Below are 25,688 nucleotides of genomic sequence, written 5' to 3'. Positions count from 1 at the left end.
AATAAACAACGTCAATAAAAGCTTGCGTCCGATGTAGCTTACTTGAAAACAACAAACGACAGACGAAACATCCTTGCGAGTGCAAACTTTAGATGATAAAGGACTTTTTGAGTAGCAAACAAACAAAAAAGAGGTTGGTAAATCTTTTCCGAAGCTTTCTTACTGAAAAAATAGAAGTGGGGAGTGTGAAAGCTTTCTAAGCGTGAACTTAACGACGATCTCCGAATTTTTTGTATGATATCCGAAATCAATAAGACATTCAGTATAATAAAATAAATAGTGCACGTTTTTTAGGGTAACAGTTGAAATTGACACCCCTCGGAAAACCATTGTCAACCTCCGCTGACGCGTCGGTTGACAATGGTTTTCCTTGGGGTGTCAATTTCAACTGTTACCCTAAAAAACGTGCACTATTTATATAATGTCAAATGTATATCTGCTGTGCACAATATGACGTGATTTGTAAATGACGTCATAATAGCCTTACTGAATGGCTTATTGTAGAAATAAAATTTTAATTCGCATTAGTTTACTTCGCATTAGCTGTCGTGTGAACGCAATTTAATTCGCATTAGTTTAATTCGCATCATTTTGCTTCGCATTATTTTACTACGAATTAAACTCTCCGTGTGAACAGGGCATAAGATGATTGCTTTTAGGTCGTCATTTTCAATTCTATTAATATCACCGGTAATGACGTGTCCAGCGGGACTGTACTTGAAAGAAGAAGAAGAAGAGCAAAAACATTTAAGAGGATTTGGTTTTCAATGCTCAAGATCTATAGGCACTATAAATTTTTTGAATAATTGAAAAGTTTGGATGTGAGGAAAAGTTGTGGAAAGATGAATGCAAATCTTGAAGAATTTATAAAGACACGCAATGTTGTGAATATTGTAGCTTCTATAGGTTTAAATCCAACTTATCATTTCTTTAGTCACCAAAGTGTTTTTCACAAATATATATTTGCAGTAAAATAGTTAATTTAAGTATAAAATTCTTTAACGGTCTAGAATTGGGATGAACTCAAGAAGAGAGCAACTTAATATTTCGGGGGTGGGGGTGGGGGATTGGGGTGGGAGTGGGGGTATTCGTTCATATTAGAAGAATCCTTGAGCTTCACATTAACAATCTCCATGTAGTCTTTGGGGACCCGGTCTTCTAAAAACCTTATGAGCAATATTTTAATTCAAATTTCGAGACTCATTCCGTCTTTAAAAAACTATGATTTTTGGAACATGATAAACACAGCCAGCAATATATGGCATAAATATGAACACAGAAAAATCATTTTTGAACTTTGTTTATTACTGAAACTTAAATAAAAATAATTATCGATGGAGTCATGAGACCGTTTTGTTATATTTGGCAAGTTTCATTTTTTCACCTGTAGAAATTTTACAATGATGTTAATGGACATTTCTAGCACTGCTAGATCTGGAATAGCCCAGATCATCGTGCATCCTTGTTAACTGGAGAACACAATTTGTAGACAGCACTGCAGCCTTGATGAGTTTTAAGTGGCGTTCCAGTCCATCATCACTGAGTATTCGTCCTCGTCAAACTCTCCCTCTGTGGGGTATGGCTTTTTGTGCCTCTCCTTAAGAATTCGAACGCGCCTCCAGAGATACCCAATGACAAGCAGTGATGTCAGAAGCAGAAGTATCAGAATCACTATCAAAACTATGATAGCAGGCGACGGTTTATGTAGAATCACAACGGAAGCATTGTGGTGACCTGCTACAATAGAATATGAAGTAAGAAAAGATCAGCATGGAAATGCTTTCTCCTTTGAGTTTCAATACAGACTGATACTGAAATCTGCATTGAGCATCGTGTCCTATATTTACTGGTATACTTGTAAAATTTTTCATGAAATTTTATATTTTAGTGATTCAAGGTATTCTTAAATATTGAGAGTCATAAATATAAATCGATCACAAGTCTCAAATTTGAGGAAAATGATTCTAACCATTTGCAATGTTTTTTATGTCCCTGGGAGGTTTGATAGAAGGAGGAGGTCGGGTGACCTTGTAGATAGGGATCTTCTCTGATTGGTCAGTTATGTCCCCGCTGCCTTCGTACACAAGATGAGACTGTGCAGCCTGACTTTGGACAGGGATGAGGTTTTCCGATTGTAAATGATCGTGGATCGTCTGCTGGCTATCTTGTACTCCACAAACCAGAGAGATTAACTACAATAAACAAATATTCATTTTTTTTCCTAAGTGACTTTGAAAAGAACCGATTCTCCATTTTTTATGAAGATTGAAAAATTCTGCAGTAAGACATTATTTCTTGATCTCAGCTCTAGAACTATGTCTTTCCCTCGTTTTCTGAATCATAGATATTTTGACTTTATAAAACTAAAGAAATGTTATAAAATTAAGTCATTAAGTGATTTTTAGCCTCGTTATGTGGTGGTGGCTATACCTGAAGAGTAACTAATACTCCAACAACCGTCCACTTCATTTTTCACCGGTACAACACCTAATGATGTAAATCAGTGTGTATAATAATTCATGCTTTATTTCTTTTCATGTTTCCCCGTCTACTTTTTAGAAACTGTAAAAAGCAGTATTATGTAAATGGAAAGGCTTCGGAGTCTGCCATTCTTATCTTTTGGGGGACATCCCTTTCTTTCTAGACGTCGAGAGAAAACGTTTTTAAAAGTCAATGTTATAGCAAGTCGTAAGTTTTTAGGATGCCATGTTGAGTCTGTACACATTAAATCTGAGGATAAAGTCAGGAATAAGTATGTAAAATTAAAAACCCTCACTCCGAAGGCAAAGACTCAAAAATTATTTATACTTGAAAAGTGTTTAGTCCGTGACATTTTAATTATAAATGTATGATGTATAAACCGCACACGACACACATAGGTGTGCGTAAATCTATTTAGAGAGATTGTCGTGTCACATTTTATTTGCATCATTCACCTGAATAACATTTCCTGTATATAGCGACTCCTTAGATGTGTATAAACTAGAAACATCGAATTATACATATTATTGTATCAATAACTGATTTTTTTTAAATGTACAAACATGTAGAATACAATTACATCGAAGTCAACCGATTTTCTGTTCCTCGCAGTTAACAAGATAGTAATTCTTATGAAAACATATATAAAAAGAGACTTTGATTAGAAACCTATAGGATAACACATTAGGCTGTTTATTTTCCCATAATACTTCATAAATCCCAATCTTTAAAAAAAATTGTATCGAAATGCATTAATTTTTTACGTTTTACCTTGTTAGAGAAAACCTTTCCCTCTCGTCCTCTAATAACAGGAGGCTTCCGTTATGCAAATTACGGGGTTAACTCTATGCTAAAACTGGAGGTGACATAATGTTAACAAGCCAGGGACTGTCACATCAAAGGTGACAGGTATTCTAAGATGATGACTCGTCAAACGAGACGGGGACAAAAATGTTGGGGAGAATGCAGAAAGTCCCCGATTTTTAACATGTGTCCCTTTAAAGATTTTCAAAGATAACATATTATGCATTCCGAAATGTCGACGCCATCCTCCAATATGCATATTAAATAAATCAATAAATGTCCTGCAAATTTTTTTTCAAAACATGGTAACCAATAGATTTTGAATATCAATAGAAAAATACATATGTAAGGTTTTCTTTTTTTATTACAAAGTTTTCATTTGTTCATGTATTCAATGCACAAAACTGCACTGAGTGGAGATACTATGTACAAAAGTTGAACATATTTGTACAAATATTAGAGAGAAATATGAGAAACTGTACATATATGTATATCATGATTTTTTTCTCATTTCTTTAAATAAAGAATGGGTTCTTACAGTAAATCATATTAAAATTTAATACATTATCATTCAAAAAACGTTTCTAAAAATCCAAAGCTAAAACTATTAATGAAGATCATATTTATCAGGTAAGACAAAATAAACATGTCTTTAGAAATTTTGCTATAAAGGGAGATAATGCAACAATCAGAAAATATAATACTTCATCTTGAAAAAAGCACATGATCATTAACATGGTTACAATTAATGCCAACAAATGAATCAAAACATTTTCTCCCTCTCTCTCTCTCCCTCTCTCTCTCAAACATCACAGACAATAAATAAAATGTCAAGACATCTGGTTTGTACCAAGATTTTGCTGCTTCACCCAGTTTATTGCTGGTTCATCATATTTGTAATTCAATTTTGCATAAAGTTATACATTTACAACATTAATTAAACAATGGTTTTCATGGTTTTGAGTCCATTTCTTAAATGGGTTGTATTACAAAACTTTAACAACCTTATGCAATATTGAAAAAAGAGAAATATTTACTGCATAAGATATAAATATTGATTCTTATGGCTTCAAGTCCATTTCTGATATGGGTCGTTTTAAAACGATTTGACAACCTTGTAAACTAATAATATACATGTACGTAATTAAGCTTTCATTAAATAAAATATCTAGTAGCTTATTTCATATACAAATAAGGTGACATTTAATTCTATTTCACAAATACCTACATAATCATTTTCCTATTACAACCTCTTATTTACAGCTAAAAATATAAAATCCAGGTGCAAAAACTGCCCATTTAATATTACAAATAATAAAAATCTGAAAAGGCATTTTAAAATAAAAATAAAAATACCAGCATCTGAAATATGTAAACAGACAACTATCATAGCATCAATTACACATGAATGTATAAAAATTTGATATCTACACAAGTCACAATCAACACACATAAAGCACTTTGAATGAAACAGCAGCACCCACTATATCTATACATCAGCACACAATCCCTGAATAAATCATTCTAGCAACACTGGCCAGTACGTAAATTTACATGAAGTCACATCTTCAATCCAAAATTTTCACATTGCCCTGGAGTTTTGAAATGTTTTCCTATTAAAATCCTGAGGTTCACAAAGATCAGCATGAAATCTTTTCTTGAGAAATGAAGTTTCCTATTTCTCTGTGGTGTGCATTTGTTTTCTTTCTGTGGCACCAATTAGATGAAGTTTGTACATTCTAATTCTTAGATTTTTATACATATCACAACAACATAGTCAACAAACTACGTCTGAAAAATCTGCATCAAACAAAAGATTCCTGCACCGGCAGAAAAATAACTCTGTGAGGCTCTGCATGCACCAAGTTTTCCTTCTATAATCCTTGAGAAATCAGAGTTCGGGAATTGTTTAGTGCACTTCACCACCTTTCCTTTTCTACTAATCAAACTCACTAATGACAGATTTTTCCTGTCTTGTCACAGATCTATACAAAATGCACATGTTTAGTGTGTGTCCACCATATGGACCTGAACATTGGTTATGACATTATGAGGATGTTCAATGATGGTAGTCTGAGGGGGGATGACTGTCTGTTCAGGTATGGGTTGATAGTACTTAGGAGGGGTGGGGCTCCTACTCCTCCTATAATGACTGGGTGGAGGAGGGATTTTCCCTGGGGTATTTTTAACAACACTGAGAGATCCTGGTTTGTATCTCTCTTTTATTAAAGGTTCTAGACACGGCAGACTAGCATGTTCACTGTCCTCGTGGGGGGTCATCGTGCTGTAGCCGTGATCACTGTCCCCTCCTGCTGGGCGTCGATATGAGGTGTTTACGCGATAAGGTGAAATACTTGCAGGATTATCAAATGTAGCTAACACAAAGTTAGTGTGACCTGAAAAAATAAAGATTTGGGCTTAAGTATTTAAAATAATGTTTATACACAACCTTTTTACTTCATTTTATCAAAATTAATATTAAAAAAAAAATTCTTTGTTTTGTACGAGACTGATTAAAAAATCATGGGGAATTGTAAATTTAAAATTTTTCAATTCAAAATCAATGGTTGTTCTCACTGACCTGTAGCAATATCATCAGCCGGCTCGTGCGGCTCTTCTTCATAAAAATGAGACATACGGTTCTGGTTTTCTGGCAAGTTGCTGATATACTGGTGAGAATTACGATGAATATGATGTCGGTAGCAGTACACACCCAGGGCTAGAACCAGGAAACATCCCATAATTCCCCCAGCCACTGGTCCTACAGGAGTGCTCTTCATCGGTATAGGTTTATCTTGGTTGGCCATGGCTGTATAAAAATTTATTAAAAGATTTTATTCAAATTTTAATTTTTTTTCTGAAATATAATGTTTGCTGTGTTTTCCAAATGTATTCTTCATACCTCTGATTTCGTCCCCGTAGGGTGAGACAGCTTCCTCTACCCCACCAAAGCAGTGCCTCTGGTCAGCGCAGTATGGCCACTTTACAGTGGCCAGTCCGTGCTTCTGTCGCTCACACCAGGCACATCCAATGGCACTGATGCAATCCCTGTTAGACAACAAAGCATCTAATAATCAACATAGCAAACAAAATATCATGTAGTTCTAATAATCAACATAGCAAACCAAAATAACATGTAGTTCTAATAATCAACAAAACAAACAAAATAACGTGTAGTTCTAATGATCAACATAACAAACAAAATAACATGTAGTTCTAATACATGTAATCAACATAGCAAACAAAACAACATGTAGTTCAATGTAAGTTTCTTGTAATTTTTCTCTTCTCTGCTATATTTTTAATCATGTTTAAGGACAAGCTATACACTATAGCAAAATGTTTTAGGGACACTGAGAAAGATCGAAATATTGAGCTTATCTATTATAACATAGGGTATCTGGCTTTTACCCCCAGAAAAATGAAGTATTGATGAAGATAAATCATTCTTGTTTACTTCTGTGAAGTAAATACATGCAAATAAAGGGTCAATTAATCTTGGTCTATAAAAATATAAAGAATGCTTGAATTGATTACAAATTGTGTAAAACACTGTAGATTTCAATTTCTTTTATTTGAGATTTATGGGCAGATTACTCTTACTGCATAAAAAAAAACCCAAAGAATCAGAACTCTTCAGTGTGCAGTGTAGAGAGGGTTCTTAATATTTATTTAAATTTTTGGTAGCCATTGAGTAATGTAAATGAAGATTTCTTACAATTTAGTTGTGAGCAGATTACACTTTGGTTCATGGCACTGGTGAACATCTTTAAAAGGTGGGAAATTCAAATGTATCTGAGATTCTTTTTCTACTTGGTGGGCACATGATGGATTCCTGAAAAAATATTGTCAATCTGTAATGACCATATGTACAACTTTATTCTAATAACGCAACATTTACTATACATACCAATTTTGATTTTTGAAAATCGAATCAAATCATTTGCTTTTTTTACTTTAAATAAAGTCTTTTTTAAATGTTCTTACCCTTGATTCAAATTTTTATAATGAATACAAAGTAACCATTCCCTACCTGTCGTCTTCCTGTAAAAGCTCTCCAGTACAAAAGTTCATGTCCAGTGGGCACTCACAAGGACATTCACACACTATCTGTTCCATCTGGTTACAATTCAGACAGAGACGGTCCACCTGTAAAATCATATTCCAATGGAATCAGAACCATTTTAAAATTCTGTCTTATTTCTTCCATTTTGATTTGTTGAAGTATAAAGTAACCTCAGACTGAATGTTATTAATGTGTTCAAATATTTAATTTTTAACATTTAAAAAATGTTATCTTTTCTTACTGTGCTACATGGACAGAAGGCTGTGTCTGTATTACAGGTGTGGTTCACAATCCCAAGGAAAGCATTGGTCCCAGGAATGTGTGTGATCTATTAATAAAACATTCATAGTAAAGAAAACATATTCAAAGGCTGATCTCAACCATTTTCCCTACCTTTCTTCCTTGATAGCTTATATGATTTAATTTTAAAGAGATATACTGTAACTTACCTGGTATCTAGCGCAGTGCTCCCCGTGGACCAGGTTAGTGAGAACCCCCTCCAGACTGGTGTTAAATTTGTAGAAACGCTGGATCGTCCTGTCATTGTAACTGTTACACAGAGTCTTCTTCACAAAGTGTTTATGATTCAGAATATCATTGGCTACCAATTGTTCCTGTGGATGGATAATCATTCGTTCAAAATTCATGTCAACGTTAATTAAAGCCATTTCATAACAGAAAGAGATATTCTTCTTCCTATTTAAAGAAATGTGAATTCTTGAGTAAAACAATTACCTTGTGAGTGATGTGCTGAACCACTTTACTATTAGGTTCAATCAATTTGGGATGAGCCACTAGATAACCTTTGTCATCCATGATAAAACATCTAGAACAAGAGTATTTTATATCAGATTATTGTTGTCATCAAATAATTTTCACTTAAGCCCATATCATTGTAATTATGTTTGAGATAAATAAGAAACGTACTATATATATATTCTCTGACAACAATTAAGTTTGTGCAATAGCTAACCTGATGTTTTTGTGTGTACAGGTGGGAATGACCTCAGACAGGAGTTTGTGGAGGAAACCCAGGGTCAAGTCCATCCCCATGGCAGCCACCACCCTATCCTTAGGACTGTGGAGAGATGCAGGCCTGATAAAGAAATAAATCAAACATTATAAAATATCTCCCACTGTAAATGATAAAAGAGATGAACAAAAAGATCATACTCAAACATGTACTTACTTTCCCTCAAAGATGGTGTGACTAATTGTAGTTATGTATCCAGCTCCTAGTGTATCCAAGTAGGGTGGAGTCAGAGTCACATGACCTGGGAATTCTTCTGCCCTCTGGTACCTACCAACGAAACAAATTAAGTGTAAACTATGCAATTTTACTAACCATGAAATATATTGGAAGAGAGAAATGATAATGTAAAAAAGTAACTGAATAAATTAAACTTATACAAATAGATTCAAGAAGTGTCACTGAATCTTTTATGCATTTCATTCACAGAGATTTATCAGTTCTCCTTGTTAAATAACTTTTCACGACAATTTACCAGTCAGTTTTGGTTGGATCACTGGTTTTATCAATCACTGCCCCTGGGAAGGTTCTAAACACCCCACTAGGTGTGGCAACATAGCGACGTACAATAGAATCCTCTTGGTGGGTCAGGCGGTGATGATACCGGCGCAACCATTCAGTGTTTATTCGACCAGTGGCAGCAACATCATTTTTAACCTCCATCTGAAAATACAAAGAAAGCAATTTCTTAATACATGTAGATATTTACATACTATTTGAAAACAAAACATTAAAATCAAAACTTATTCAATGTATATATTTGTACCTTTAAGCCTGGATTGGTGATTAAGCGGGTATCATCTTTAAGATAGGCCACATAATTCTGCACCATACGCTTTGTCTCTAAATTACTGAGATGTTCAAAAGGATCAAGAAAGCTCTTGGCAGACAGAAATACTGTGCTGGTGTCAGTTGTTGCTGGTAGATGGCGATGAAGACACATGTCAATCGGTTGAACTAAGTCTAATCGATGATACACCAGATGGGGATCATTTGAGACTGAAAGTAGAAAGAAAAGTTATCTTTAGTTCTTTTGAATTTCTTTGGGTTTATTTAAACAAAAACAATGATTTCTTTGGCATTTTTCTGCTTTCAGAATCCACATATCATAGAATGCAAGCACATTTTATCAAGAAGTATTTCAAAAAGATAAAAACACAACTAATTTTCACAAGTTGTATCTAACTAATTCAACTGACCATGTAGTTGTTCCAATGTCTGGGTGACTCCCGTCTCGGTCAAAACTTTCAGTACCACAATGAAAGTTGTGTTTTCAATCTGAAACAAGTCAACAAATCAAAGTATGATAGGCAACAATAAAAAAGGCCTGAACAATTTCAATATTTCTAAATCAAGGATTTTAAAGCTGAAATCTTATAATCTTATAATGTGCTGGTAAATGAGTAATTTGTAAATGATGATTTACCCTCTTCCAGATGTACTTGGCAGTGAAGTCTGATTTAGACGAGTTGTCATCTGTGGAGTTGGTATTTACTCTCTTGGTTTGCATCACCCTTTCTCCTTCTGGTAAACTACAACCACAAAATCAAAATATATATCATTCTGAAAAACAGCAAAGACATCAAAATATCACTCAGTGAGAGTTAAAATCTAAGAATTTCTCTTACTTTAGCATGTCACTTCTTATTCTGGCAAATCCATCTTTATTTTCAAAATGCCAAATGTCAGTATGCATGGGCTGAATCCGTGTTTTCATGGGTCGATTAAATGAAGGATGCATGATTGTATAACCTGCAAAATTTAAGAATATGTATCACTCCATCAGAATTCTAAATACATAAATTCAAACAAAAGTAATGATATCTAATATCCATTGAATCATAATTGAAACTTGTATGATGTTAAAATTTAATATTATAATATATTTCTGTGTGGAAGAGGAACACAGCTCTTTTAATTCCTAACATTCTTTTTATTTTAAAGAAAAAAAAAGAGAAATTGAGGGAAAAAATGGTCTGCATTCAATGTTTATAAAACAGAAAGTTATCTCCCTTTACAATAAGCATACCGTCAGTATTGATGAGGAAGACATAGGAGTTGATATCCTGATTGTAGTATGTCACATCTTGAACTACATCCTCCATATGTAGGTCAATTCCCATAATTCCTATCAGCTCTTTGCCATGGAAACAGGGCTGACTAATGCTCATTGTTAAGGCTGCAAAAGACCAGAGATATATATGAATGGGTTTTTCATCAACTTCTACACTGCTGACAGTGAATTCTCAAGGTTAATAGCACTGGTAAAAAAATTTTTTTAATGGAATTATATCTAATGACATTACTTCTTGTGCCTTAATTTGATCAGTACATGTGTCTAATGTAATTTCATGAGTATTTATAATGCATAAAATAAAACTGTGCAAATGATTTTTTTTATAGAAAATTGTCTTACTCTGATCTGCCATGTCCATGTAGGGTAGAGAGAAGACTGAGGCTTCAGGGGCTGTTTTGTTAAGGGGGAGGTAGAACTTGCCCACTGACACACTCAAATCTTTTGTAGAATTAATGGTGACCATCATTCCAGCCTACAACAAATACAGGCATTAATTGTAAATGAATTGAAAACTTTTAACACTTCCTCAGAATGTTCGTAAGATATATCTTTTCAATTACTTATATAAGAAGTCACATGCATAACTCCATTTAAAGCAGTAAAGATATCTTAATCAATGTCTCGTAAATCATTTAATTTTAATAATTTTTATGATCATCTTAATTTTGAGAATTGCTGAAATAAAAGAAAATGTAGAAGGTTTTGACTGGGCAATTAAAACATAAACCCACCTTGACAAATGTTAACTAAAAGTAAGGCTAAGTCTCATACCAAATAAATAATAAGTACAAAACATATGGAAATTAATCATTACAGGCTTTTCATTAAACAGCTAAAAATACACATCAATTGAAGAATCTTAAGCAATGCAGTTTAAAAGTATGTATTTCTGGGTGCATAATTCATGCAAGTTTTGTTAAGATTGGACACATATTTTATTGGGAAAGGACCTTGCCACTTCCTAAGAAAACATACATTAGATCAGAAGCAAAATGACAATCATGTCTGATGGTTGTGCAACCCTAGTTCTTGTTTGTTCTAGGGGCAGCTTATGAATTCTTAGACATGGACCTACTCCAAAAACTTTAACAAGGGTATTCATCAAGAAAATATAGGTCATCTGAAGCTAGTCTTGTACTGTGCATCCCTAGATGCATCATACATGCAAGTATGGTCAAGGAAGTGCTCACAGACTCTCAGGAATGAACCTGCTCTAAAAACTTTAACTTAGGATATTGAAACCATGGGTGTAGCATTATAAGCTCACCCTGACTTTGTTGAGGAGAAATAATGAAAGATTTTTGACTGTACTCACAATGACAGGTTTTGGACTCTTGTACTGGACCTCATACTTGTGAAAATTCTGTTCAGCAATATCTTGTAAAATACTCTTCTCAAACATTATATGCTTCCCATCTGAAATAAAGTACAAGTAACACCATGACGATGCATCTATTCCATCATTTTCAATGTATGGATGACCAAAACTTAGATTTTTTTTCATTTACAGGTAATACTCCAGGATAGAACATTGACTTGTTTACATAATCACATACCATCTATGACAGCATATGTATTGATGATGACTCTGTGGTCCAGGCGGCCATTGTGAATTGAAATAGTCTCCATAATGTCACGTCCTTCTGTTAGAGAGGACAGTAGGCCTCGACTGATGTAAAGTATCATGGCATTTTCTGTCAAATCAGAAAAGCAGAGTTCTGTATAATTCATCAAAAGACTTGGCATGCAACATAAAGTAATACATCTCTATAATAGGGAATTATCATTTAATAGTTATGAGTTTGGAACTTAACAACACATCTTTACTTCGTGAATTTACCTATATTGACTCCCTTGCTTCTCCTAACCATGTTTTCTATCATCTCAAAGGCAGTTTGAAAACCAAGAGAGTGATTGGTGGAGGCTGAGAATAATAATAATAAATATCAAATTTAATCTTTGTTTATTACAAAAGTTACCCTAAATAGAAAAAATAATGACTTTTTGAATCCTTTCTCACTCACCATCTTCTTGCCGAAGATTGTCCACAAAGCTGCTGAAGAAGAGACTAGCTTCAAATGTAGCTGGGACCAGAGAGTTTGGTAAACATGAATCATCTCTTGGATCACGAGGAAAGGAGGGGCGAGAGGCCAAACCAAATACAGCCACCTGTAAAGATAATTAACAAGTGCTTAATATATTACTTACAGACAGGAAAACACCATATATATATGGTTAATATCAATCATATTGCTATCACACTAAAACAGACAATTATTAGTTGCTTAAAAGGCCTATCAAGTTCCAAATTCCGTTATACTGACCCTATCCCTTTCTGACAGAGAGTTCAGAAACTGTTTGGCGATCCCCTTGGCTGTTTTTAGCTGGTTACTACTAAGTGAGTTGCCATGGTCCATCACTATGACAACATGTTGTGGCTGGGGCTGCACAGTGGACAGGTACACATCACTGAAATTAATAGTATAACAAACTGCAATGTGAAGCCACTGTAATTTACAATAATACTTAACTAACTATGTGATTAATGTAAGTATGATTTAATATTGGTAGTTTGATAGCAAGAATAGGAATGATGAAAATTAAAAGCAACCTCTAATACCTGTGGTCTTAGGTAAAATTTGTACATGCAATGGGTGGCTATTTGTAATCAGATAGAAATAAAGATTTTTATTTTACAATACTTTTACTTCTTCTAGCCAATATCATATATCCAATGACTAAAAAAACTGATTTTCTACATCTGGATCCCAAACAAGTCCCCAGAACTTCGGGGAAAAGACATTTGATAATCATTTTTTTTATTAAGACTGGAATAGCCACATTCATATTTTGTTTTGTTTGTATGTGGCTATCTATGATTTATTCTGTTATATATGTATGTTTATCCATTTTATAGTCAAATCCATTAGTCTTCTCTAATACAATATCTTTGCTCGATCTGTTTATCTAGCTGCACAGTGACATTATGCGCCTTGCACACCCTTAATTTTATTCCTTGACTGTTGAGCTGCAGTGTGTTAATTTGAATTATTAAAGGCAAGATCAAAGCCTAGTGGTCCACTCCCTGAAATGTTGACTGAGAGCTGAGAGATAAAAAAAATACTCCTTTAATTTCATGCAGTAATCAAACAGAATTATCAAATAATACACACAAATGCAGCCCTGACTTAGTGTCTGCCTTCATCGACCAACCTTTTTTTTTTGAAGTTTGTGACACACATGTTTGCTTTCCTCTACATCAAAGGCTCAATGTTTAATAACTACTTGATTTATATTTCCAATAAACTAGACCCGTTCTCTGTGTTTTTTTCTTCTTTAGTTTTCAGGTTCAACCTTGTCAATCTATATCTTCTAGATTATTACTAGAAATCAAAGGAAAAATTCCACTTTGATATCAGGTTCTAAATAGTGAGCTAAGAATTATGGATGTAATTATTGAACATGCACACTACAGGTACTAGATTTATGAGAACCTTGTTTGAATCCAGTATATTTAATTAATCCAGGCCTTGTTTCACCAAGCTCAATTTATTAATTTCTCTTCCATGTCCCTAATGCAAGGTTACAAATTATGATCGTAATTACCAACTTGCATGCAAATGCCTGGTACACATTTCACAAGTTGCGTAAATGATGTTTGGATATAAAGTACTTTACTGAGATTCTTGCTTCATCAACTCTGCTTAATTTACTCACATCCCAAAATATCAGTCTTTAGATTTCATGAGATACAGCCCAAATTTCACTCTTGCATGCAATAATTTCTTTTTTGTCATGCAAATTTTGAATCACAAAAGAACATGATTTACAAAGTAAAGTTTTCTCTGACAACCACTGGCAATAAAAAAATGCCAGAGCATTGAAAACTCCACAACTTATTAAATATATTTCACTTGAAAGCAATAAAGCTTTTTAAAAAAATCAAATAACTGGAACCTCTTTTTCTTTGAACTGTTTAGCAATTCAGCTATGCAAGCTATTGGTGACCATCAGCTGTGACCCATTAGCGCAGGACAAAAAATTCTGACAATCAAAGGGAACCAGTTAATGCATCCCTGTACTGTATGTATTGATGAAAAAAAATCATGAATGTATAATTTATGAATACAGACACCAGAGGAGAATTTCCTGGCTGATTTCTCTAGAACTCATCAAGTAAAGAGCTAGGATGAAGAGAGTTTTGGCTTGTGAAGTCTTAACCCCCCTGGTGCCAAAGTTAAACATCATCATGCTGTTAACAGGCCACTTTCTGATACAATCAGCTCAGCACCATGTCAAGTGCTGCTCTTTGATAGTTTGGAATACTTATATTGGCTGGGTTTTATGATTGGTAATCAGACGTCTTTCAGCTGATGATCCCTAAAGATCTTTTGCCTCTCTGCCCTGAGAATTGTTTTATACTTGGTTAACCTGTCTAGAAATTAAAATGGCTAATACACTGCTCATGTTAATATGTTGATATCATATACCGGTAAACATTTGTAATGAGTTGTAGTTCCAAGACCAAGATGTTGATGATTTCAAAGAGATTTGATATAAGGCCATCTATAAAAAATTGTTTGGTTGCCCTCTCCCAACCAACTGGCTAAAATTGGCCCAACTCAGCTCTTTTTTTTACCTCTAGGAAACAATTTTTTATGCATACCAGAAAATAGATTTTTGAAAATTCAGCCAAACATTATTTTAAAGTTGGCCTAAATAATACATCATATTGGTGGATCAAATGGTTTTGGATAAAAGGGGAGGACAAAGGGGATATTTGAAAGGATTTGGTCCAAAACATCAATGACATTTACACTGCAGCTTCCGTAATTAATAGCTGACTGCAGAATGATCAGACAAGTATATTAAAATGTCTCATTTAGTGTGTCCCCTTTTTACATACTGCTTTGTTAGGGTCTATAACTCAATACACTGAACATTCAATACAAATTTCTCTACAATAGTTTTGCTGCACTATCTTTTCCTGCATAATTAAAAAGGAAAAATAATTTCCTATTTGCCAATATTGCCAATTGTTATAGATATGCTGAAAAAAATGATTCAAATTAACAGGTTTGAACAGACATCAAAGAGAATATTTAAAATCCCTATTATGCCGGAACACTGCCGCTTAAATGCTGTGGGTTTACAAGACGGAGCTTTGATGTTTAATTACTCTTTTATTGGAGTATGTACATTGCCCCCTTCATTCAGATACACAAAACCTATATCAACTTCAAACTAGATCAATAAACATTTTCCACTTTGAAATAAGCGAGTCAAAGGGATACAGGGATATACATTGAATAAACCAAATTGTTTCTTGTTTACGTTACAATGAAAATAGATGTCGTTTTGAAGATCAGGCAAATGCACACAAAACTCGGGGTGCTTTGATTAGCAGTTTTTTAGACGGTTACATAACATCTGCACAACAGGTCAACTTAAAAGGTTATTTCAAAGACGTAAATTTTGCCATTAAATGTCGATTTAAGTTGTTGTTTCTTCATCTGTACACACCACCACTGCCTTCAAAAACACTGCTAATGTGCCTGGAAACCAGACTATGTTTTACAAGTAAAAGCTAGGCAGTAAATATCTTGTATATAAAATGTCTGCTACATTTCCTAACTCAGAAATAAACTGTCAAACCCACAACCACTGTTTTCCTCGGTTACCTAGAAGCAATTTCATGCCGCATTGTTACTCTGAACACTTTTCTGACTGAGCATGCTCGGTAGAAATTCTATTGCTTATGCAGGCTGCACGTTTTTCTACATTTTTTCCTCTGTCATTACATACACCTTAAACCACTGAGTTTTGCAACATATAATTTTGATCTGACTTATTGGGCCCAATGGGGGATATAAGCTTTATTTTTACCTGTGTCTGATATCATGAGCCTTGGGACAATTGTTGAACCAAGAGAAAGCATTGGCTGGGTATTCTGTATGGAGACCATCTACAGATATGAAATACTGCCATTTCAATCCAGGGAACAGTTTCTTGTTGTCCTTCCATACTGCAAAAAAAGAAGAGAAGTTTTAAAAATTCTGTCATTTCTGCTTTAAGATGAAAAAATACAGTTTGTCATTGCATTGAAATAGGTTTTAAAGAACTGAAATAAATTAGTTATAATACAAGAAAATATGCAATCTATTTTTTTATGCATCTTTCATAGCAAAAATTACCATATATTCCTATCTTCTTATATATGAAAACTTATCATTAATATTGTACTCTGAAGTATCTTTTTGGAATATGCTATTGGTCTGATCATACTTGAAGTGGATTACACATTACCCTCTTAGAAATGAAAGTGAACGGAAATAAAATTGGCTTTCAAGCATAATAATACATTCTTTAATTAATTAAATGAAAATACAATGATTTGATTGTGCATAAATAAAAAATATTTTCATGTTTTTTTTTATTGGACAGGACAGCATTGAATTTGCCGATTAACTTTCCCTCTATTTGTAGGGTAGAGTTTTGTGTCTTTCAATTTCTGCTGGAGAACCTTAAAGGTGGTCTACAATGATCTTTTATCATTCCTGATAAAATGACGACTTATTCATACTTTTCTTTTTTTATTATGAATTTTATCGGCCTTCATTTATCAGCCTTGTATGAATGTAGAACTCATCTAGCTAGGATCATGAATGAGAAACCTTTCATTTACATTTTTCATGGAATAATAACATTGGGTTTTAAGACGTCCATTCAAACTGAAAGTTTAAAAGGCCATCTGGACATGTTTGGTACACCAGTATTCGTCATTGCTGACCAGGGGGGAATTTTCATTTAATTTTTACTTATTTAAAATGCCAGAAAAATTATGTTTGTTACACACAAAGTTATCCCCAATGTCTAAATCCATTTTCAAAAAAAAGGTATTGCTAAAAATCTAGTGTAACACCTAACTTGTTTGAACTATAAGTGTCAAATTTCTCAGTTTTACACATTTTTTTCTCCTTTCTTCTGACAATGTTTTTATTACTACATTTGATATACAACTCCTTAACTTGGGATGGTAATAATTTTTTTTCTTAGGTGATAAAAAAATCTGGACAAACTTAACATTTTTATCTAGGAATCCTACAAAGTATAGGGGGAAAATGTTAATTTTGCACAGATGTGAGAATACTCCAATTGCAGGTATAATAGCCAAGTATCACAAGACTGGTAAAGTCATTTCGCTGATCTACAAAAGCTCCCCCAAAGCCTTAAGAAGCTGGGATAATGCTTGCCGTTTTATGAGATCCACTCAGCTAGCCATGCAGAACCTTGTGGATTTAATAACAGGCAATTTGCTTTAAAACACAACCCATCTCCCAGCATTTCATATGCCTGTGCTAAAAGAAATCATAGCTAAGCAACATATATCAGCTCATTTTCCTAGATCTAAAGTAGTTCTATTTTAATGTGCCATGTATTTTTTCACCTTGTGACCTTTTGCAAAATGGTTCACATAAAAAGTTATCATCTGTGTGCTTTGGCTCATCACACTTTCTTCAGGGTTTAAAAAAATATAATTTCAGGCTAATAATACATACTACCATATGTACAAGACATAAAACTAAAAAAAAAAAAAAATGCTGAAATGTGTAAGATTGGACAACAGTCTTTTTTTGCATAGATCATGCAAGGATAGGAAATGAATAAGGATTCAAAAACAAGTGGTTTATCAAATTATAACTCATGTACCTAAACCACATGAAAAAAGTCAGTATTTGTTGAATGAAGGAATCCTTTGAGATTTGGGCTTGTTTGACATCTTGAATGCATTAATACAACTTTTTTGAAGTACCTGTGAACATTACCTTTGCTCAGGAGAAACAGCTGTTTTTCTCCACATGTGCAACACTATAAAGTGAATCTGACACCACACATAGACCGAAATTGTTTTTGATGAAATGTGGATATGGTAATAAACTAGATACCATCAAAATACAGTTTTAGATCAGAGAAAGAGGGAGATTTCTAGTAATTTTATTTTATCTACATGTATATATACCACAGAAAACTGAACAACAGCATATCATTTCCTTTATGATCATGCATAAAGATGACTAAAATATATAGATTCTGGACATTGTACATCCTATATATCACACTCTCTCTCCTTTTGTCATAGGTAAAACATTCCCAGTCAAACAGAACCAAAGCATGAAAAATGTCTCATCATAAATGGAAAATATCCATAAATCTGGATTGGGCTGTTGGCTTTTCATTTCTGCCTGGCCTGTTTTGCACAGCATACCACCATGACTGCCCATTGCTAGGCAGGCAATGAATACAGGCCCCTATCTGAAGTAGCAGGGGATGTTTGTGCATTCTGGGGAAAACTCACTGTAACCTTTGAAGGTAGACCCAAATTAAGAGTAAATCTACATACACATTACGCAATGACAAAACTCTCAAAATTTTATTTTTTTTTTGGCAAGGACAAAACTTTCAAAATATTTTTTTTTTCTACCAGTATTCATATTTAAAAAAAAGTCAATGAATGAATATACTTTATGTGATTCACTAATGTTTGAAATAACAGTGCACCCGACCACCCGAGATGCACAAATTTGGCAGCGAGTGAACAAATTTGCAGGTATCAAAGCCCGACTGGATGTGTTAAAATTTCTGATAATTAAAATTCATATTTGATAAATCTCTCAAATATCAACTAATAGTTTTGGAAGCAAAGTGTAACAAACCAAGTGGCAGAATTCTTCAGTGTATATATTCGAGATCAAAGTCAGGGTAACTTGGTCTCACTTACATAATTGCTAAAAATGATCTAAAAATGCTAAAGTAGATCTTTGGCAGGGCTGACAACTTTGCAGTCAGTCCTCCGTCCGGTGAGCTTCAAACACTGTTAATGTGATGAATTTATTTCATGAGGATTTACATACACTAATTACACTATATGGACAGTGCCTAACCAATATGCAAAGGACATAAAAGAAAATTCAAATTAAAATTTTTATACTTGAAAATTTTTCAAAGCTGGAAATTTGATTTTTACAAAAATTCACTCCTGATTCTTTGCTTTTCCTTTGAAAAATTAATTGATTTCATGTTTCTCAATGCATACAAAATCTGAGTGTTTTTTCAGTAAAGAAGTGTTTCTTTTCTTAGCAAATTGAGGCCCTCTAGAGAATGACAGAATGATGGATAGACAGTTGTGTAATATTTCACAAACTACTTTGTCAAGACAGACATCTGAAATGATCAAACAGATTTTCTTTTATTGAAATGATCCACAGTGTGTAAATGATACTCTTTAACTTTCAAAAGCTCAGTGGAAGCCTTCACTAGTTCCTATGCAATAAGATCTGCAGATACTAGTGTCAAAGGAATTACTAAGGAAAAAATTTGTGTTTCCTTTTTTATCTCGTGTCTCACAATGAATAGCATTTGCTGCTTGTAGTTCATTAGATACATAGTAATCCTCCAAAATCAAAACAGGACTTTATTAACACAGAAATTCTAAGTGAAATGGCCCTACATTTCAGAGCTTAATTTGATTCAGAAGGTCACTTTACACAAATTCTGACACAACTTAACTACTTCAAAGGACATTTTCAATATATACTTGTAACTGCCAAAAATGAGAAAAGAACTGCAAAGGCCTAGTTTGGTTCTGTAAAATTATCTTTTTATCTTAAGTGCAGTTAAAACCAAATGGATTCATGATGAGTCAAATCTGAAAATAATGTAATTTTCAATCGAGTTCTTTATGAATTTATACCAACATAAACAGTTGGTGAATAGTTTGATTTATGACCAGCCGTCCTTTTTTTTCTCCAAATAACACAATCTCTTTCTCTGTGTGAAAAAAGTTGACTTCTAGGGATTTGGATGTATGGTTATGCATATAATCTGAACTACCTACTAACCTAGTCATTTTCAGTTGTATTTTTTTTTTAAGATTACAGAGGCAATATCCTTGTCCTCCACATATAAATCAGAGCAGCTTATAAATTCTGATACTGAAAGTAAAGTGACATTCCAATGATAGTGTAAATTTACAATGCCAATTCCTACAGAAAGTGGACCAAGCCCCATAAATAGCTAGATTTTATCACACATGCTAAATGGAGGTTTACTTATGTGACATAATTTTTAAATTAGTATGTATGTACAAGCAGCATAGTCATCCTGCACTAACTTAAAAGTGTCCTTTCAATTAAGTCTATCTTAACAAGCCTACCTTCCGTTAACATTCGGCCAGGGTTAAACGCATTCTCTCTGACATTGTCGGGGTACAGATCACAGCTGGTTCTCTTAGAGATCCTGCACCCATACTGGTTATCTTCCCTGAAAATACAAAAAAACTCAAATATGAACTACTACTATCTTCTTATCTAACTGAAATATGTCACAAGTTTATTGTTTGTAAATGTTTTATTAAGGAAATGAGACCAAAAATCCAAACTCCATTGTATCTATTATCCTATCAGTTTTTTTCCCCCCATCTTAATTATACCATATATGCAGTAAGCAAATTGACTTTGGTCCCTAAATAAAGATGTTTTGTACCCTTATCAAGTGTTATAATCAGACTATTAAAACTACTTAATACCACTCTACATCATCTTTTTTTACAGCAACATTTTCCAGTCCTTCCTCATATCTTCAGGACAGAAATATGTCCTACTAAACTTTATAAGACAATGCACAAATCTAATGCAGTATAATCTATGTCAGAAAATGTGAATTTTTATGAAGGATTGGGTAGCTATGGACTATAGAGACATACAGATAAATGTATTTTTTTTTCTAAAGGCATTCTACTTCCATTTCCTTACAAAACTTCCATTCCCTTCAAAACTCTTTGTAAAATCTAAATGTATTTTTATGAATCAATTATTACTGCTTGATTCCCAGAGCAGGCCAGTGTAAATGTATATAATCACAGGTAATATGCTCATTAGAATTTATTTATTCACCTACATTAGAATACAAAGCATTATCAATTCAACCTGCAGGCCAAATCTAAGGCAAAACTTGTCAAAAATGGTGTAGTTTCTATCTCTTCAAAAGCCATGCCTTCTTGTTTGAACACACAGTTTATGGTAATTTGAATATTGATGGAATATCTTTCTACCATTTTCTCCCCGAAGCTAAATTGCAGGGATTTAATCAAAGGTATAAAATCAAAGCTACAATCACTTTTCCTTTCCAAATTATTGATAGATTTATTCAAATCAAGACTATTAAGGCAGCTTTCATCTCATCTATAGAAAATATCTCCAAACTGTAATTTGGTTCTTTTTTTTCAGTGCAATAAGTCCATTTTGCCCTATGATTTTTTCTCTTCCTCTCTCTTTTTTGATACACATTAAAATATCAATGTCATTTCCATACAAACACTTTTGCTAAACTAGAGAATGAGAGCTCCTATCATGAAAGATCTTGGATTTAAATCTTATTTTTCACAGCACTCAGGTAATTCTTGGCTAGTTAGCCTGACCCACTCCTCAGCCCTGATTATCAAAGGAGTTACTTGCAGCACTACAAAGGAGCCAGCCAGGTAATTGTTTACTTGGCCAGGGGAGAACCAATATTGCGGTATTGGATTTTTTGTCCAACACCGGCTGTAGATAGTGTTTGATCTACCTAAATGTCCTTAAAAATGGATAGTCTTCTATATAATGAAAAAATAACATGGTGGGTAGTTTACAACTTCTAATCGTTACCCACTTTTACATACATAGAAAAGGTACAAAACACATTTTAGTACGGATATGAACAGGAAAGCTGTGAAAAAGCTACTACATTCTTTCAATCACCTGAATTAACTTTCACTTCTCTAAAATTAGTCTTATTAAAACATTCGATACTAATAAGAAAGTGCAATATAAACAAAACAGTCAATCAGTCAGAAAAACCTAATTGCTTTTTTCTCCTGTTTGTTTATTTATTCCTTAAGCCATATGGCTTATCAGATTACATTCTGAACATTCTGAAAACTGATATATTAGAATTCTAAAAATTTATATTAGAAATTTACAAGAAAGTTTTAAAGATCTAAAAATGAAGAGAGATTTCAAATAATAACATAATGACTTAATGATGCATTAATGATAAAATGAACTTACACAAATTCAGTGGATGGAATCATGCAGCAGCTTATGTTACTTGTCATTGGGTTTCTAACATGGAATTTGTACATATTCTGAACAGTGATTTTATTGGTGTGAAGAACTTGGATGTAATTTTTAAACCTCTTCTTCAAACGTCTGGCAATCTACAAAAGATTCATAAATTTGTCACAAAAGGATTTTTATTTTCTTATGTAAAATTTAACCATGTATTCAGTTTCAGAGTTCTGGTCAAGTTTGCTGAGCACTGTATGTTGAACTGCTAAAACAAATGACAGAAAAAAACCTTTAAAAATTAAACAATAATTATGCTCAAGCAAGTTTTTATCTATGAAAGATAAATAAAACACCTGTACATTTAATTTTCTGGTGAATATAAAATAGGGTTCTGAACTTCAACTAGAAATAAAGGTAAATTTATCACTAAAATCAAATAATATTAGATCCCATCAGCCCCAACCTGTTTTTAACCTTTATTGTTATTTTTATTCAGTTCTAGAAAATGTTCATGAACTCACTTTGTGCAATGTACTTTTGGGATCCTGTTCTTTCTTTTCATAAGGTAAAGAGTCATAGATTGCCTGAAAGTTAAAAAGAAAAAAAAAAGACTTCAAACATATAAAGAATGAGTTTGTCAGAAAAAGATTGAACACATGAATGATAGTTAAATGATAGATATTGAGGCACCCTGCATTCATCATTATCTATCAAATGGAATATTCAAATGTAAAGGTGACATCGTACACATATATATGTGAGGATATGACTGGTATGAGACTTAAAAACTGCTGATATTTAAAACATACTTTTTCAAGGGAGATTATGAGATACAATTAATATAAACATTTTTTTCTAAATAAATCATCAGTTTAAAATTATCCTGTATAATGGAAAAAAAAATAAATACTGGTAGTCTGGTACATTAAATATTCTTTAACTAAGTATGAGACCTGACTCTCTATACAGAGACTAAATGCTCACAGTAATAGTACAATATCTAATTATGGGAACAAGAAAAGCAGAAGATAAAGAACTCAGATCCTATCACTATTTTAAATCCACTCTCAACCAATATTTGCCTATAGCTACCTTGAGCTCTTTGTCAACAAAACCTTAATTCCTCTAGGTGTGACAATTGATTTCAATAATTTTATCTACAAAAATGGACCCACTTTGATAATATATTGAACAGTATTGAAAACATCAAAGTCACACAAAAAAATCTTGTCTTAATATTGAATGACATCTATCTACAAGACACCTTGTGTGCAGGCACTGTGAAGATCTGTCACTTCATAATCAGCAAAATAGGTTGTTTCTCAATCTCAGAATACTTGAGTGAATTTTACTACATGACCTTACAGCCATTTTATTGCAGTAAGATTATATTTCATATTTAAAGTATACTTATGAAAATTTGTATGATAAAACCAATCCAAGAATTTGAACTACTTTTTTGAAACATAATAAATTTAAAAATATATACCCCCCTCCCTCTCCAAAATAAAAGGAATAAGAAATACAGTAAAACACACTTATAGCAAATGTATGCTTAGAGCAAAGTGATTTTCATTCCCCGAGAATTTAAAATGTATTGTGAAATAAATGGATATAACGAATTATGTTTATAATAAAACAAAACTGTATGTCCCTGGCACTTTGCTATAAGTGTGTTTTACTATAAAATAATAATAAAACATTTTAGTTTAAATGAATCTGTATAGTCATTTGAACTTTTCAATAAGAACTATATCAAGGTAGAAGCACACTGCAATACATTGAGAAGGACTGCTGCAGGAATTTATCTCTTAAAATTTCCATTTCTTAAAATTTGTAACGTCAACATTATAATTAACACCTTTGATAATTGATCCCCATATTAGTCACTAACTCTTGATTTCCCTGAAAGATGTGTCTCTTAGGTTATACAAATAGAAACAAATAATCATATTGATGAAAAAAATAGAATAAAAATAATTTATTGTGTGACTAAACATGCTAAAAGACAACAAATATGTTTCAACAATTTTTTTACATATTTCAGTAATAAGGGTATCTTCACTATTTTGTATAAATAACGTCTAGGGTTCGGATGTTATATCAAAATACTGACAATCTCAATTCTGATAGAGGACAATACCCATATTGGTACATCGAAGAAATATCCCTTCCCAAAACATACGAATTTCCAACTTACCGAGTTTTATAATCTTGAGTGTATTTCAAATCAAATATAAAGAATTCTTTAACTTCTGATATACATCATGATTATCACTACCTTTTTTAATAGTTTTGTTTAAACAAATGCATGGCCAATATGAAATTTTTCTTATTAGTGAAGAAATAAATTAATTGAAAATATTGTAATGCAAATCCAATCATGATATGCATATTGTGCAGCATATCGATTCAGAAGAAAGTGATGTGCATTATCCCAGCCCTTACAATTTCTTATTAGGCTAAGGTATTGAGAAATCTGTTGAATAAATCTTCAGTTCAAAACCAACCTGCATCTTGGTAATTCCAATTTCTTCATTACTGAGCCACCTGAGTCGAGCTGAGAGTTTCTGGGCTTCATGTTTGATTTTGATGCCCCCAAGAACTGAGGGATCGGGTGTCTCCTGCCTTGTGTCAGGAAAATACCCATCATCATTTAGCCCAGTGTATACTTTATCTTCCTTTTCACCCAAGTTTCTCAATTGCAGCCTTCCAGAACTTATGTTTTTTAACCACTTCACATTCTCGGACACCGTCTGTACATCAAACGTGAATGTAAACAAATAGATCAATATACACAATAGACTTTGATTACATTTTGGTCTACGGGTCGCCATGTTGAAAAATGCGCTGACCTCTCCACATGCAAGGCACCGTCAAATTTGCAACCAAATATCATGATTCATTTTACTGAATTTGACGGACACTAAGATTCCCCCATGATTAGAAGAAAACATTCACAGCTTTTTTATCCTTTACGTGTTTACTCCGAGATGGAACTTTTTCCACTGCTGGTTCGATGGTTTCTCTGTCATAAAATTGCTACAAACATACAGAGCTAGCGCTTTGTTTGGATTTTAGTTTCTCATTTAGGATGACCTACATTTTTAATCCGAAACTAATGAC

At 33.3% G+C, this 25,688-nt stretch overlaps 2 protein-coding genes across 3 annotated transcripts; both read right to left on the bottom strand.

Moving 5' to 3' along the window:
- Nucleotides 1–1,284: 1,284 nt before the first annotated feature.
- On the bottom strand, nucleotides 1,285–3,366 carry LOC133177118 (uncharacterized). Of its 2 annotated transcripts, none has more exons than XM_061312214.1 (4): nucleotides 3,253–3,366; nucleotides 2,431–2,487; nucleotides 1,970–2,192; nucleotides 1,285–1,737 (listed from the first exon to the last, which is right to left on the bottom strand). In XM_061312214.1, exons 2-4 carry the CDS (start codon nucleotides 2,467–2,469, stop codon nucleotides 1,514–1,516), a joined length of 486 nt encoding a protein of 161 aa, XP_061168198.1. In that variant the 5' UTR covers nucleotides 2,470–2,487; nucleotides 3,253–3,366; the 3' UTR covers nucleotides 1,285–1,513. The 2 variants fall into 2 exon arrangements, with proteins under 2 accessions (XP_061168198.1, XP_061168199.1); XM_061312215.1 differs by having other exon boundaries at nucleotides 1,285–1,734.
- A 265-nt stretch (nucleotides 3,367–3,631) lies between these two features.
- On the bottom strand, nucleotides 3,632–25,542 carry LOC133177117 (VWFA and cache domain-containing protein 1-like). The gene is made up of 27 exons (XM_061312212.1): nucleotides 25,073–25,542; nucleotides 23,084–23,146; nucleotides 22,563–22,711; nucleotides 20,672–20,778; nucleotides 16,345–16,483; nucleotides 12,783–12,927; nucleotides 12,483–12,627; nucleotides 12,299–12,382; nucleotides 12,015–12,152; nucleotides 11,774–11,874; nucleotides 10,798–10,930; nucleotides 10,411–10,560; nucleotides 10,010–10,133; nucleotides 9,808–9,913; nucleotides 9,581–9,659; nucleotides 9,148–9,380; nucleotides 8,857–9,044; nucleotides 8,541–8,651; nucleotides 8,325–8,447; nucleotides 8,087–8,177; nucleotides 7,801–7,965; nucleotides 7,593–7,679; nucleotides 7,319–7,434; nucleotides 7,004–7,120; nucleotides 6,188–6,333; nucleotides 5,867–6,094; nucleotides 3,632–5,681 (listed from the first exon to the last, which is right to left on the bottom strand). Exons 1-27 carry the CDS (start codon nucleotides 25,397–25,399, stop codon nucleotides 5,290–5,292), a joined length of 3,987 nt encoding a protein of 1,328 aa, XP_061168196.1. The 5' UTR covers nucleotides 25,400–25,542; the 3' UTR covers nucleotides 3,632–5,289.
- Nucleotides 25,543–25,688: the final 146 nt, after the last annotated feature.

Source organism: Saccostrea echinata, unplaced genomic scaffold (assembly GCF_033153115.1).
Source record: "Saccostrea echinata isolate AGI-Se365-2 ecotype Australia unplaced genomic scaffold, CSIRO_AGI_Sech_v1 ptg000086l, whole genome shotgun sequence".
Lineage (NCBI taxonomy): Eukaryota > Metazoa > Mollusca > Bivalvia > Ostreida > Ostreidae > Saccostrea > Saccostrea echinata.
This window is presented reverse-complemented; position numbering and strand designations above follow the sequence as displayed.

Coding starts and splice junctions, on each gene's coding strand:
- LOC133177118 (XM_061312214.1), bottom strand. CDS start 2,469: ATGAAGTGGACGGTTGTTGGAGTATTAGTTACTCTTCAG. Junction 2,193..2,430: donor GAGTATTAGTTACTCTTCAG/GTATAGCCACCA, acceptor TGTTTATTGTAG/TTAATCTCTCTGGTTTGTGG. Junction 1,738..1,969: donor CATAAAAAACATTGCAAATG/GTTAGAATCATT, acceptor ATTCTATTGTAG/CAGGTCACCACAATGCTTCC.
- LOC133177117 (XM_061312212.1), bottom strand. CDS start 25,399: ATGGCGACCCGTAGACCAAAATGTAATCAAAGTCTATTGTGTATATTG. Junction 10,134..10,410: donor CTTCCTCATCAATACTGACG/GTATGCTTATTG, acceptor TAAATTTTGCAG/GTTATACAATCATGCATCCT. Junction 7,680..7,800: donor AGCACTGCGCTAGATACCAG/GTAAGTTACAGT, acceptor TTTTATTAATAG/ATCACACACATTCCTGGGAC.